The 13,853-nt window shown below is 43.7% G+C and overlaps 1 protein-coding gene across 5 annotated transcripts in view; it reads left to right on the plus strand.

Moving 5' to 3' along the window:
- The first annotated feature begins 4,606 nt into the window (after nt 1-4,606).
- SEC24C (SEC24 homolog C, COPII coat complex component) overlaps nt 4,607-13,853 on the plus strand; it is a 28,187-nt gene continuing 18,940 nt past the window's right edge. Inside the window, exons 1-4 of one of the 5 annotated variants that reach the window (XM_066350104.1) lie at nt 4,607-5,122; nt 5,318-5,565; nt 6,865-7,064; nt 10,548-10,680. In XM_066350104.1, the coding sequence (XP_066206201.1) occupies nt 6,893-7,064; nt 10,548-10,680 (305 nt within the window). In that variant the 5' untranslated portion in view covers nt 4,607-5,122; nt 5,318-5,565; nt 6,865-6,892. Of the gene's footprint in view, nt 5,123-5,317; nt 5,566-5,839; nt 6,090-6,864; nt 7,065-10,547; nt 10,681-13,853 lie in introns of those variants that run through there. The other 4 variants (XM_066350103.1, XM_066350106.1, XM_066350107.1 and 1 more) reach the window with 4 other exon arrangements.

Genomic DNA, 13,853 nt, shown 5'->3' on the forward strand with positions numbered 1-13,853 from the left:
AAACACCACACACCGCAGGCAGGCAACTTGGCCCTGGGATCAGTACAGTCCAGCACATGTGTCCTGTCAATCGGAGTTGTGCTCAAAATAGTTGCCGGCTGTGCTCTGCTCCCTCCCCCAGCTGTATTACTCCCAGAGTTAATTATAGAAAAAACTTCTGCCCTCCCCTGTCCCCCATTCTCCTGCAGGGGCCTTTTAGTCAACACTCAGGGCACTAGCTCTCTGGGCTCTATAACTCATGTGTACTCTTTCAGGGACTGTGTCTTCCCTGATTGGATTGTGAACTAATTCCAACTACTTTCCTCCAAAGCTCATTTCAAAGTGACAGAGGCAGGGGCTTCAATTCCAGAGCAAGAAATGGCTGTGTTTGTCCCACAAGTTCTCAAGCTCCCCAGAAAAGAGTGCCCCCTTCATGCATGAATCCACCTATTAATCAAAATGGAGATCTATATCCCACTGCAGTGCTGGGTGCAATGTAGAGGAATTCTGATCAGCCTTGCTACAGCTGAACTGTTGCCGGTTCCATAAAGCCTTTGTGTCCATCTCCTGACTCCCTACATATATAATAGGTTTTTCTTCCTCTGGGCAACAGATGTATCAACATATTTTTATTGTTGTATTTCTCAGCCAATATTATAGTTTGTTTATATGTCTGTTTCCTCTCTTAGATTGTGAGAAACTTGAAGGCAAGGACTGTGTGCAACAGCCAATAAACATCCTTCCACAAAACAAGGATGAATGTAAATAGTGCTCAATAAATGTTCACTAAGTTAAATTACTTCTTACCATACATAGGTGGTCATGGAAAAGTGAATACAGATAGGTGTGCATAAAAATGATGACCCATGTTAATAATAAAATCCCTACTTATTTTAAGGTTTACATTACATGATTGTACCTTATATTAAGAGATCTCTGTTATAAAACATATGATGCTGTAATTACCAAAGGCTACAGCGTTTCCTGGAATAACTGTTCCGCTAGTGTGTAAAATGCTGTTTCCCTTGGTGTATATAGTCATAGAAAACACTTAGAATACAGAATCAGTTCTGGACTTGGATTCTTGTTCTATCATTTATTAGCTGAGTGACCTTGGGCATTTACTTGACCTCATTAGTAAAAAGAGTATCTAAATATCCATTGATAAACACTTTATATGTTAGCTATATGAAAACCATTATGCTATACCAGTGGCTTTCATTGAACTCTCAGTGCACATTAGAATTACCTAGAAAACTTTTAAAGCTACTGGTTCCCTAAAATAAGACAGCCTATAGAATTAGATGATAGTGTAATGAAATAATCTATCAATGTAAATATATACATATTCTTAAGCCTTAGTCTTAAGGATTCTGATTTTATTGGTTTGGTACCTGGTATTGCCATTTTATTTATTTAAAAATTCTTTTATTGATTTTGGAGTGAGAGGAAGGGAGAGAGAGAAATATCAATTTGTTGTTTCACTTATTTATGTGTTCATTGGTTGATTCTTGTGTGTGTTCTGGCCAGGGACTGCACCTGCAACCTTGGCATATTGCTCTAACCAGCTGAACTACCCAGCCAGGGCCCTGGTATTGGCATTTTAAAAATCACCACAGATGATTCTAATATGCAGCCAAGATTGAGAACCAAAGTGGGGATACAGAAATCAATAAAATGAGCCCTGGCTGGTTGGCTCAGTGGTAGAGCGTTGGCCTGGCGTGCGGGAGTCCCGGGTTCGATTCCCGGCCAGGGCACACAGGAGAAGCGCCCATCTGCTTCTCCACCCCTCCCCCCTCTCCTTCCTCTCTATCTCTCTCTTCCCCTCCCGCAGCTGAGGCTCCATTGGAGCAAAGTTGGCCAGGGCACTGAGGATGGCTCCATGGCCTCTGCCTCAGGCGCTACAATGGCTCTGGTTGCAACAGAGCAATGCCCCAGATGGACAGAGCATTGCCCCCTGGTGGACATGCCGGGTGGATCCTGGTTGGGCGCATGCGGGAGTCTCTCTGACTGCCTCCCCGTTTCCAACTTCAGAAAAATAATAATAAAAAAAATCAATAAAGTGGAATACATCGGTCTCTATCAGGAAACTGAGTTTAGGCTCTACTGCTTACTAGGAGTACAACCTTAAGCGAGACAGAGGCTACCAACTTTCCTATGCTGATATGAGTTAAATGGGATAAATTTTGTGAAAATACTTAGCAAAGGTCCCAGCCTATGGTAGGTATTCAACAATGTTATTGAATCTGGCAAGTCACTAACCTAGACTATTGAGTTTCAATCTTCAGTGTGCAAAAGGAATCATTTGGAGGGCCTATTAAACCATAGTTTGCTGGGCTCACCTCAAGAATTTCTGATTTAATATGTCTAGGGTGGGTCTGAAATTTGTAGTTCTAACAGGTTCTCAGGTGATATTGATACTATTGATCCCAGGATCACACTTTGAGAACCACTGACCTCGACTATAAATTTCTAATGACAGGAATAATTGATCATTTACTAAAGTATGGTCAATGCTTAAAATAGCTTATAGCACAGACTACAAGTGCAGTTTTTTTTTGTTTGTGACAGAGACAGAGACAGAGAAAGAGTCAGAGAGAGGGACAGGTAGCGACAGACAGGCAGGAATGGAGAGAGAGATAAGCATCAGTTCTTCGTTGCAGCTCCTTTTAGTTGTTCATTGACTGCTTTCTCATATGTGCCTTGACTGGGGGGCTACAGCAGAGTGAGTGACACCTTGCTCAAGCCAGTGACCTTGGGCTCAACCCAGTGACCTTGGGCTCAAGCCAGCGACCATGGGGTCATGTCTATGATCCCACACTCAAGCAAGCGACCCCACACTCAGCAAACCTCGAGGTTTCAAACCTGGGTCCTCTGTGTCCCAGTCCGACACTCTATCCACTGCGCAACCACATGGTCAGGCACAAGTGCAGTTTTTTCAATGAATGAACTACTCTGTGCCTCAGAATAACTAATATTTACTGTCAACAATATGAGAACAAGAACCTTTTGGACTACTGTGTACCCAGACCCAAGATCATGGCTTGGCATACAGCAGTGCTCAAAGATAATTATTATTATCTTTAGCAAGAGAGAAAAGAGACATAAAGGAAGAGAGATGTGAAGCATCAACTCATAGTTGTGTCACTTTAATTGTTCATTGATTGCTTCTCATACGTGCCTTGACTGGGGGGCTCCAGCTGAGCCAGTGGCCTCTTGCTCAAGCCAGCAACCTTGGGCCTCAAGCCAGTGACCTTTTGGGTCAAACAGTGACCATGGGATCATTTTGATGATCCCATGCTCAAGCTGGTGACCCTATGCTTGAGCTGATAAGCTTGTGCTCAACCTGGGTGAGTTGGTGCTCAAGCCAGCAACCTTTGGGTTTCGAGCCTGGGACCTCAGAGTCCCAGGTTGACACTCTATGCACTGTACCACCACTGGTCAGGCTCAAAGATAATTATTAAATGAATAAATGTTATTTAAAGGTCATATATATATAAAATGTTTGTTTTATTGAAAATTAGAGAAAGGGAGAGAGCAGAAGAGAGACAGGAACATCTGTTCCTGTATGTGCCCTGACTGGGGATCAAACCAGCAACCTTTGTGCTTTGGGACAATGCTCTAACCAACTGAGTCATCCAGCCAGGGCAGGTTATGTATATATTTTTAAATGATACAAATTTTAGCTACAATTATTGTTATTCACCAGGATAATAATTACTCAAAAAAGTCGCTCTTCCACATGTTGAGGGGAATTATGAGAGCAGAGATCATCTGGCTCTGGCGTAGCTATACATCTAAACCAAGGTGCTGTATAAAAGTGTTGAACTAATAACAGCTGTCACTGAGTGCTTACTATGGTGCGAGTAAGGTAACCAACTTTTTTACAATGAAAAAGACAAAAATAAATGAAGAAAACACTGTAAATAAAAAAAGCATTTTATTCATTGCAACAATAATACACTATAATATGATAATTTAAAAAAAAAGTACTTATTTAGATACAAATATGTCACATCACACACAATGATCGATTCTGCATCGATTGAATAAAGACATTTGCAGATTAGTCTTCCATTATCAAAAAGGAGGATGTGTAGGAGGGCACTTTCCCAGGGAGGATAGCACTTACAAAAGGACTGTCCTCCCTAAAGGAGGATGATTGGTCCTCTTATCCAGGCAATCAACGTGACTATTTGAAAGGCAACATAAAAGGGCATTTAGTAGTCTCTCCATTTTACAAATGAAAGAAACTGAGGCAGAGGTTAAATTGCCCAAGATGGAGAACTGCAGTGACATAACTCAAACACAAGAAGCCCGAAAGCACAGATAGCCCGTATCTTTTTTTTTTTTTTACAGAGACAGAGAGAGAGATAGGGACAGACAGGAATGGAGAGAGATGAGAAGCATTAAGCATCAGTTTTCCGTTGCGACACCTTAGTTGTTCACTGATTGCTTTCTCATATGTGCCTTGACTGTGGGGCTACAGCAGACTGAGTAACCCCTTGCTCGAGCCAGCGACCGTGTGTCCAAGCTGGTGAGCTTTGCTCAAACCAGATGAGCCCGCGCTCAAGCTGGCGACCTCGAGGTCTCGAACTCGGTTCTCCGCGTCCCAGTCCTATGCTCTATCCACTGCGCCACCGCCTGGTCAGGCAGATAACCCTTATCTTATGTTGGGCAAATCTCCTGACTGGCAAAGGTCAGGGGTGAGAACAACATCGAAGTCGGAAATAAATGCGGTCAAGGGTCAGCAGCAAGTGACCTCTAGGTCACAGGTCACTAACACGTCATAGGCGAATGAGGCGTCGTTACTAAAGATCGTTTGACTTAGTCTTCTCAATTGCTTCTCAATTGGCGGGGCCATAAAGCGACCACAGTATCTGGTGTGTGCGTTTGGAAAGCGGAAAAGCATAAGAATCCGCAAAACCTCCCAAGGGCGGTCCTGATGAGAGAAAAAAGTGGCGCATGCGCGACATCCGGGTTTCTGGGCGCGTGCCCAACGCCGACGTGGCAGAAGGAGTGGTTCGACCCCGGGGCGTAGGGGTGGGACTTCCGGGGGCGGCACGGCAGCCTCCTCGGAACCGGAAGTGGAGCCTGGGATCCTTGACGTTAGGAACGAAGTCGAACCTGGATCTGAAGCCGGGTGAGGAGTGGCATCGGGAGGTTGGTGGGTAGGAAAGAAGAGGAGAGGTTGGGGTATCACTGGCCAGATCGGGGTTCGGTCTGAGAAGGAAGGGAGTAGTCCTACGGCGGGGCCGGGTGAGAGACCCTCATCTCACGCATACACAATCCAAGATCAGTCTTAGACCCTACCCTCCGTTCTCTCCTCCTGGCCCAGATTCCGGCTCCGCTTCCTGCTCCGATCCTGTTGAAGGGCGCAAGACGCTCGATCTCCATGCTTAATGGATCAGTCCTCTCTCACATCGTGGCCCGGGAAGCTTGGCTTCTCAGTCTTGATCCCCAGCGCTCCCAGCTCCACAGATTGACTGCTTTCGGAGTTCTAGAAAGCTTGCCCCGCCCCCTGGGTTGTCACCCTCGACTGTCCACCCAGAATGGAGTGGAAACTTGAGCCTGCTCCAAACTCTGGTGTGTGTTTGAGGGAATTATTTCCTGGAGAAAAAGCTCCTTTCCTTTCACCCTCAGCCCTACACTGACTTTAGGAAGATGAAAGGAAAAGGAACATCTGTCAAGCTTAGTATTGTGTCCTGTGAGTTAGATTTTGGAAGAACAGTGCCTGAGATGGCACTGAGTTTAAAGAGTTCCAGTCCAGGAGCAGCTCAGCTTTTCTACAGTCAAGATGACCCTTGCTAGCAAAGGGAAGAGGCCCATTGTTCTACTGCAGCAGCTGTGAGCTCTCCTGCTCTCTGGGTCCCTTCTGTCTGTAGGATAGTTGGAATGATAAGGCTGTTTAGAGTAGATGTGGTCATGTAGTCCTGTTCTTAGAAGGACACAGGAAAGGGCTTCTAATTCATTCCTTTGTTGCTGGGCAAGATTGTAATAATTTTTATGGTAGCCTGGAATCATGACAAGCATATAAGGAGAGCAGAAACAGGAGAGTTGGAGGAGCGCATTGGGATTTGGAATACTCATAGTCCTGCTTGATGGATAAGGTGTATGATCTTTTTTTTTCCATGAAATTTAATTTTGCTGCTAATTCTTGAACTGTGTTATTGAGCATTTTTTTGTGCCTATTAGAACTCAGTTCTAATAGGTACCATGCTAGAGCTTTCAGGTGTCCTTTACATATCGTTATTCTAATGCTTCAATTCTAAGGTACATACATTCTTTTTGGGGGGAAGACTGAGGTGGAGTAGCATTTGGATTATTGTAGTTTAGCCAAAGAAAGTCATTTCTCTAATCAGTTACTCTAAAATTTATCTTTTGAGGGGGAGGGAATTTACCTTATCTGTTTTAGACATGTAGCCTGAGTGGTTAAAAACGACTAGCACAGTAGAGAGTATTCAGTGTTTGTTGAATGATTGGATACTAAGGTGAATGAATAGAAAGTGGGAACATTGTTTCATCTATCTGTAATATTACAGTAGTTCATCAGTAGCAGGACTCCTTGTGTGTCTAGACACTAGAAATCATACCACTGGGGAGTGGAGGCTGCTGTTCCATTCCAGGGGACCTATCTGAAGTTGAAATTTATACCCTTTTGACAATAGAAAGCATGGGGTTGAAAGTAACAAAATCCTTACTTTGGGGAGATAATCTGACTACTGGCCGGGGCAGAAAATTACAAAGATCCTGTGGAGTGTGGGAATAATTAGGCTGATCACTGCCTGACAGGGTCAGTCCATTTTTATCTCTACTTCCTACCCTGTATATCTGCTCTCTCTTTAGACAGTTGATTTTGACTAATTTCTCTCGTCTCTCTAATAGGTGAGATCAAGTTGGGGATGCTCTCATAATGAACGTTAACCAATCAGCTCCACCTGTGCCGCCATTTGGGCAGCCCCAGCCTGTCTACCCAGGATATCATCAATCCAGCTATGGTGGGCAATCAGGGTCTACAGCCCCTCCCACTCCCTGTGGATCCTACAATGGACCAGTACCAGGCTATCAGCAAACACCTCACCCAGGCATGTTTCTAAGTTTCCTTTGAAGTAAGGAGGGGAATCAATAGTTTTTAGGTTGGGTTGTGTTGCCCTACTAAAGTTGCCTTAGAGCAGGGGTCCCCAAACTTTTTACACAGGGGGCCAGTTCACTGTCCCTCAGACCGTTGGAGGGCCGGACTATAAAAAAAAACTATGAACAAATCCCTATGCATACTGCACATATTTTATTTTAAAGTGAAAAAACAAAACGGGAACAAATACAATATTTAAAAAAAGAACAAGTAAATTTAAATCAACAAACTGACCAGTATTTCAATGGGAACTATGGGCTTGCTTTTGGCTAATGAGATAGTCAATGTGCTCCTCTCACTGACCACCAATGAAAGAGGTGCACTTTCCAGAAGTGCGGCAGGGCCTGATAAATGGTCTCAGGGGGCCGCAGTTTGGGGACCCCTGCCTTAGAGAGTTGAGGTGACTGGGATTAAGGAACATGAATCTGGCTGTTGATCACTGAGAGCCCTGTGAGCAATTAGCTCCTTCTTGTTTTTACATAAGGTGACTGTTTCTACCTTAAGACATCTAGTGAGAGCACATCTTTCATGTTTAATGTCAGTTCATTTCCCATGGGTGTGTCACCCTGTACAGCCTCATCTGGCTGCATTATTCTCAGATGGATGGAAGGGTGGTGATTACAGCTCCTCCAGTGCCTGTAACCAGGATTGAATATTTCCTTTTGACCTGAAGTCTCCCTGAAATTACTTGTTTCTCATGTATTCTGATAATGCCTCTCATTGGACAGACAGGCCTATTAATGAATGACTCTTGGATGTGGCGAGCTAATTCATGGATGAAAAGTGGGGTGTTTGTGTGTCTGATTTTTGGTGCCTTTCTGTTGATATCATTCCTTTCCCTTTGCTTGAGTTTCTTATGATTCTTAGAGGCTCTGTAATATCAGAGCAATAAGAGAAGACTTTATCACCTGACCAGGCAGTGGTGCAGTGGATAGAGTGTCGGACTGGGATGCGGAGGACTCAGGTTTGAGACTCCGAGGTCGCCAGCTTGAGCGTGGGCTCATCTGGTTTGAGCAAAGCTTATCAGGTTGGACCCAAGGTCACTGGCTCGAGCAAGGGGTTACTTGGTCTGTTGTGCCCCCCCCCCCCAGTCAAGGCACATATGAGAAAGCAATCAATGAACAACTCAGATGTTGCAATGAAAAACTGATGATTGATGCTTCTCATCTCTCTCTGTTCCTGTCTGTCTGTCCCTATTTATCCCTCTCTCTGACTCTTTCTGTCTCTGTATTAGAAAAGAAAAAAAAGAAAAAGAGAGAAGACTTTATCTGGTGCTGCTTTAAAATCAGTATTTGGCTTTTACATTTCTTTTTCAAGAAGAGCAGCTAAGCCTGACCTGTGGTGGCACAGTGGATAAAGCGTCGACCTGGAAATGCTGAGGTCGCTGGTTCGAAACCCTGGGCTTGCCTGGTCAAGGCACATATGGGAGTTGATGCTTCCAGCTCCTCCCCCCTTCTCTCTCTCTCTGTCTCTGTCTCCTCTCTCTCCTCTTTCTCTCTCTCCCTCCCTCTCTCTTTCCCTTTCTTTCTCCTCTCTAAAAATGAATTAAAAAAAAAAAAAAAAAAAAAAAAAAAAAAGAAGAGCAGCTAATACAATACAGATTATCCATAAGGATTTTTAGAAAATGGTTAGTAGTAGATTTTTGGTTAGGCTATTTGAGGAGTTAGAGTATGCCAAATGCTTTATGCTTTTTAAGAGAGTAAATCCCATGAAGGTATGTAGGACCAAGGAGGCATAGGTGAGATTTAGGAAATCAAGTATGTATTACTATTTTAATTATAACTTTGAAAAATGATTCATGAAATGGTGAGATTAGGTCTCAGGTTTCTGGAAGAGGCTACTCTGGGTTGGGACTTTGGCTGGACAGAGTCCACCTCCTATCTGTCAAGTCCTGGCTTATCAAGATGGAGTTTGGCATTGCCTCAAGAGGAAGCTTTGTTATTAAGAGGAAAATATATCTGGTTCTGTGATGGCTAGTGAGCAGGTTCAGATTCATCATGTAGGTAGGTTCTATAATATCTGATCTCTGCTGAGGGGAGAGCAAAAAAACCCACAAATGTTTGAACAAGCGCCAGCATCATTTCCAAAGTGATAGGCTGAGTAACTTCCTGCATTTCATGTGGGAAGGATAGTTGGGGACAATATGCAGGAAGGATGATTGGGGTAGTAGAAATAGCTTTGATGGCAGCTCTGATGAGCAAAAAGGATAGAGACCAGATTTTGTGAAGACATAGGTGGTAGCACTCATGGGAGGGCAGGCCAACAGTCTTGACTGAACTCTTGGGCAAAAACAGTTTCCAACCTACAGGAACACTTTTCTGAGCCATGTGCTATTGGGAGAGTCAACACTTAGAAATGGATGAAAAGAAAATGGTTAGGATAAGTAGAATATATGAAGGGGTGGTTGGCAGAATAGTCTCCCCAAGAACTAGGTTCTTTAAAACCTACGTCAGCCTGACCAGACGGTGGCGCAGTGGATAGAGCGTCAGACTGGGATGCAGAGGACCCAGGTTCGAGACCCCGAGGTCGCCAGCTTGAGCGCAGGCTCATCTGGTTTGAGCAAAAAATTCCACCAGCTTGAGCCCAAGGTCACTGGCTCCAGCAAGGGGTTACTCGGTCTGCTGAAGGCCCGTGGTCAAGGCACATATGAGAAAGCAATCAATGAACAACTAAGGTGTTGCAACGTGCAATGAAAAACTAATGATTGATGCTTCTCATCTCTCCGTTCCTGTTTGTCTGTCCCTCTCTCTGACTCACTCTCTGTCTCTGTAAAAAATAAATAAACACACACACACACACAAAAACCCTAGTTCAGTGTGTTACTTGGTTGTCTTTTGTTCTGCCTTTCTCATATATGCTCTAAATTTCTAATTTCTGGGGTATGATTTTTTTCTTTAAAAGAATTGACTTTTGGCCTGACCTGTGGTGGTGCAGTGGATAAAAGCGTCGACCTGGAATGCTGAGGCCACTGGTTCAAAACCCTGGGCTTGCCTGGTCAACGCACGTATGGGAGTTGATGCCTCCTGCTCCTCCCTCCTTGCCTCTCCCCCCACCCCCAAATAAATAAATAAATAAACCCACGTTTAAAAAAAAAAAAAAGAATTGACTTTTAATCTGGGGTAAGAACATTAGACTGTCCTGGATTGAGTGAGAGTAGGTATATGATGATCATAGGGAGGCACTTCATTCTTGTAGGTCTGGTTACAGCTTCATTTGTATATGTGTCTAGCAGAATAGAGGCTCTCTGATTGGGCATCAGTGTTCAAAATCTGCTGTAGTTAGGTGTGTGTGCTGATGGTCTCCTTTTCATTACAAAGCTGTGGTATTGGGCCACTGAAGGTCTGAGCTTATTGATCCTTGCTTTGCATTCCTTGTTCAGTCAGGGTGGAGGAGAAAGTTATTTTGCAATCACTTAGTTTCTGTCCTTTACCCTCAGGTGTGTCAAGAGCCCCACCTTCAGGGGCACTTCCATCTTCAACAGCACAGGTCCCTTGTGGCCAGGGTGCATATGGCCAGTTTGGCCAAGGAGATGTACAGAATGGGCCTAGCTCCACTGTTCAGATGCAGAGGTATGTACTTCAGTCAACCTAAAATTGGTCTGAAGAAACTAAAAGAATTAGGAATGTATGAGGGCCTACTTCCTTTTTTTCCCTTTGCCATTTATTTATTCTGTGAATTTACCATAATATTTTTTTCTCTTTTTTTTAACTAACTTTATTGGGGTAACATTGTTTAATAAAATTATATAAGTTTCAGGAGTACAGTTCTGTACTACATCATCTGTATATTGTATTGTGTGTTCATCACCCCAAGTCAAGTGTCCTTCCATCACCATTTATCCGCCCTTTACCCTTTTCTATCTCTCCCTACCTCCCTTTCCTTCTGGTAATCATCAGTACTGTTGTCAATGTCTCTGAGGTTTTTCTTTTCATTTTTGCTTAATCCCTTCTTTTTTGGCCTTCTTTTAGCTTCCTTTTTCTCTTCACCTTTTGTATTTTGTTTTTATTTTTCCAGGTTACAAGTGCTGCTGCTGTCCACCCTGTGGATTATTGACCTGTCTTAGTACCTGGGTTCTTTTGCATGTTTTTTCTCTTTCTTTGAACCTAAGTTTTTTTCATAACTAGACATATATCTTAAATAATTATTTTAATTCTATTGAACCTAACATAAGGGAGAAATGGAAAGAAGGGACATTAGGGTTATTTGTTTCCTCTGACTTTCCCCTTACCTCTAGATCAGGCACTTAGTGGGACTTATTGGTTACATTTGGGTATGAACAGTTGTTAAAAGAAAACCGTATATCATTCTGTGAAAGCTTTTATTATTCATCAAAGCCAATATATTATTATAACCATAAAAGAAGGGAAAACCATATAAATGGTGAAAACTTGGTGGTACATGATCTGTATAACTGTGGGTCAGGTGTGTGGTAATGGAAGACTCACTTTCTGACTTAAAAAAATTTTTTTTTCTTCTTCTTTTCCAAGTGAGAGGAGGGGCGATAGACAGATTCCCGCATGCACCCTAACTGGGATCCACCCAGCAACCCTTGTCTGAGGCTGATGTTCTGCCCATCTGGGGCCATGCTTCCAACCAAGCTATTTTTAGCACCTGTGGAGACTCCATGGAGCCATCCTCAGTGCCTGGTGCCAATTCACTTGAACCAGTCGAGCCATGGCTACAGGAGGGGAAGACAGAGAAAGATAGGGCAGGGTTGAGAGGCAGATAGTAGCTTCTCCTGTGTGCTCTGACCAGGAATCGAACACAGGACATCCACATGCCAGACCAACACTCTACCACTGAGCCAAACAGCCAGGGCCACTTTCTGACATTTATTGGGTATCCAGAATGTACATTTTAGCATTGGATGCAAGCCTGGAGAAAAATCCTGAAAAGCTCTGCCTAACCCTGTGTGTAGGACTACTTTGGAAGCAGTATAGGGAATTCATCAACTGGAAAAAATATTACTTTGTACTATTATGTGTCAGGCATTACTCTAGAGGTAGAGATAAAGCAGTAAACAAAACAGACCAAATCTCTGCTCTCGTGGAGCTTACAGTTTAATGGAATACACAGCAGATAACAAGTAGACAAATATAAATAAGAAATAAGACAGGTCTTGGCCAGATGGCTTGTTTGGTTAGACCATCTTCCCAATGCACAGAGGTTGCCAGTATGATCCCTGGTCAGTTTACATATAGAAACAGCTCAATGTTCCTGTCTCTCTCTCCTTTTGTCTAAAATCAATAAATAAATTAAAAATAAATAAAACAGAATAAGGATATAGAGAATGACTGGCAATGAGGTAGGTGCTATTTTAAATATATTGGTCAAGGAAAGCCTGTTTGAAGTGATATTTAAAACTTCAGTGAAATGATGAAGGTAGCTCTCTAAAGGTCTGGGGGAAGAGTATCACAGATAGAGGGCAAGACAAGTGCAAAGGTCCTAATGGAGAAATTAATCTGATGGATGTGAAGAAGAGCAAGGAAGTCAGTGTGGCTAGCACAGTGGAGAGTGGAGGAGATAAGGTAGAAACAGGCATGAGCCATATTATGCAGTGCTTTGTAAGCCATTTTAAGAAGTTTAAATTTGCCCTGGCCGGTTGGCTCAGTGGTAGAGCATCAGCCTGGCGTGCAGGTGTCCTGGGTTCGATTCCCAGCCAGGGCACACAGGAGAAGCGCCCATCTGCTTCTCCACCCCTCCCCCTCTCCTTCTCTGTCTCTCTCTTCCCCTTTCGCAGCCAAGGCTCCAGTGGAGCAAAGTGGGCCCGGGCACTGAGGATTACTCTATGGCCTCTGCCTCAGGCGCTAGAATGGCTCTGGTTGCAACAGAGCAACGCCCCAGATGGGCAGAGCATCGCCCCCTGGTGGGTATGCCGGGTGGATCCCGGACGGGCACATGCGGGAGTCTGTCTGACTGCCTCCCCATTTCCAACTTCAGAAAAATACAAAAAAAAGAAAAAGAAAAAGTTTAAATTTTATTTTAGTTGCTATGAGAAACCATTGGAGAGTTGTTTTTGTTTATTTTTTAAAATTTTTAAAAAGATTTATTCATTTTAGAGAGGTGAGAGAGAAAGAGAGAGAAAGAGAAAGAAAGGGGGGAGGAGCAGGAAGCATCAACTTCCATATGTGCCTTGACCAGACAAGTGCAGGGTTTTGAACTGGCAACCTCAGTATTCCAGGTCGACGATTTATCCACAGTGCCATCACAGGTCAGGTCTCCATTGGAGAGTTTTAAGCTGGGGAGTAGTGTTCCCATTTATTTGTTTATTTATGCAATGGATATTTTCATTATAATATAAAGCACATACAAAAAAAAAGGCACAGCCTGACCAGGCGCGGTGGCACAGTGGATAGAGCATCAGACTGCGATGTGGAGGACCCAGGTTCAAGACCCCAAGGTCGCCACCTTGAGCGCAGGCTCATCTGGTTTGAGCAAAGCTCACCAGCTTGGACCCAAGGTCGCTGGCTGGAGCAAGGCATTACTCGGTCTGCTGAAGGCCCGTGGTCAAGGCACATATGAGAAAGCAATCAATGAACAACTAAGGTGTCGCAATGCGCAACAAAAAACTAATGATTGATGCTTCTCATCTCCGTTCCTGTCTCTCTGTCCCTATAGATCCCACTCTCTGACTCTCTCTCTCTGTCTCTGGGAAAAAAAAAAAAAAAAAAAGCACAAGCCTGATCAGGCGTTGATGCCGTGGATAGAGTATCAACCTAGGATGCAGAGGACTCAGATTTGA

This window comes from Saccopteryx leptura, chromosome 9, assembly GCF_036850995.1.
Source record: "Saccopteryx leptura isolate mSacLep1 chromosome 9, mSacLep1_pri_phased_curated, whole genome shotgun sequence".
In the NCBI taxonomy this organism is placed as follows: domain Eukaryota; kingdom Metazoa; phylum Chordata; class Mammalia; order Chiroptera; family Emballonuridae; genus Saccopteryx; species Saccopteryx leptura.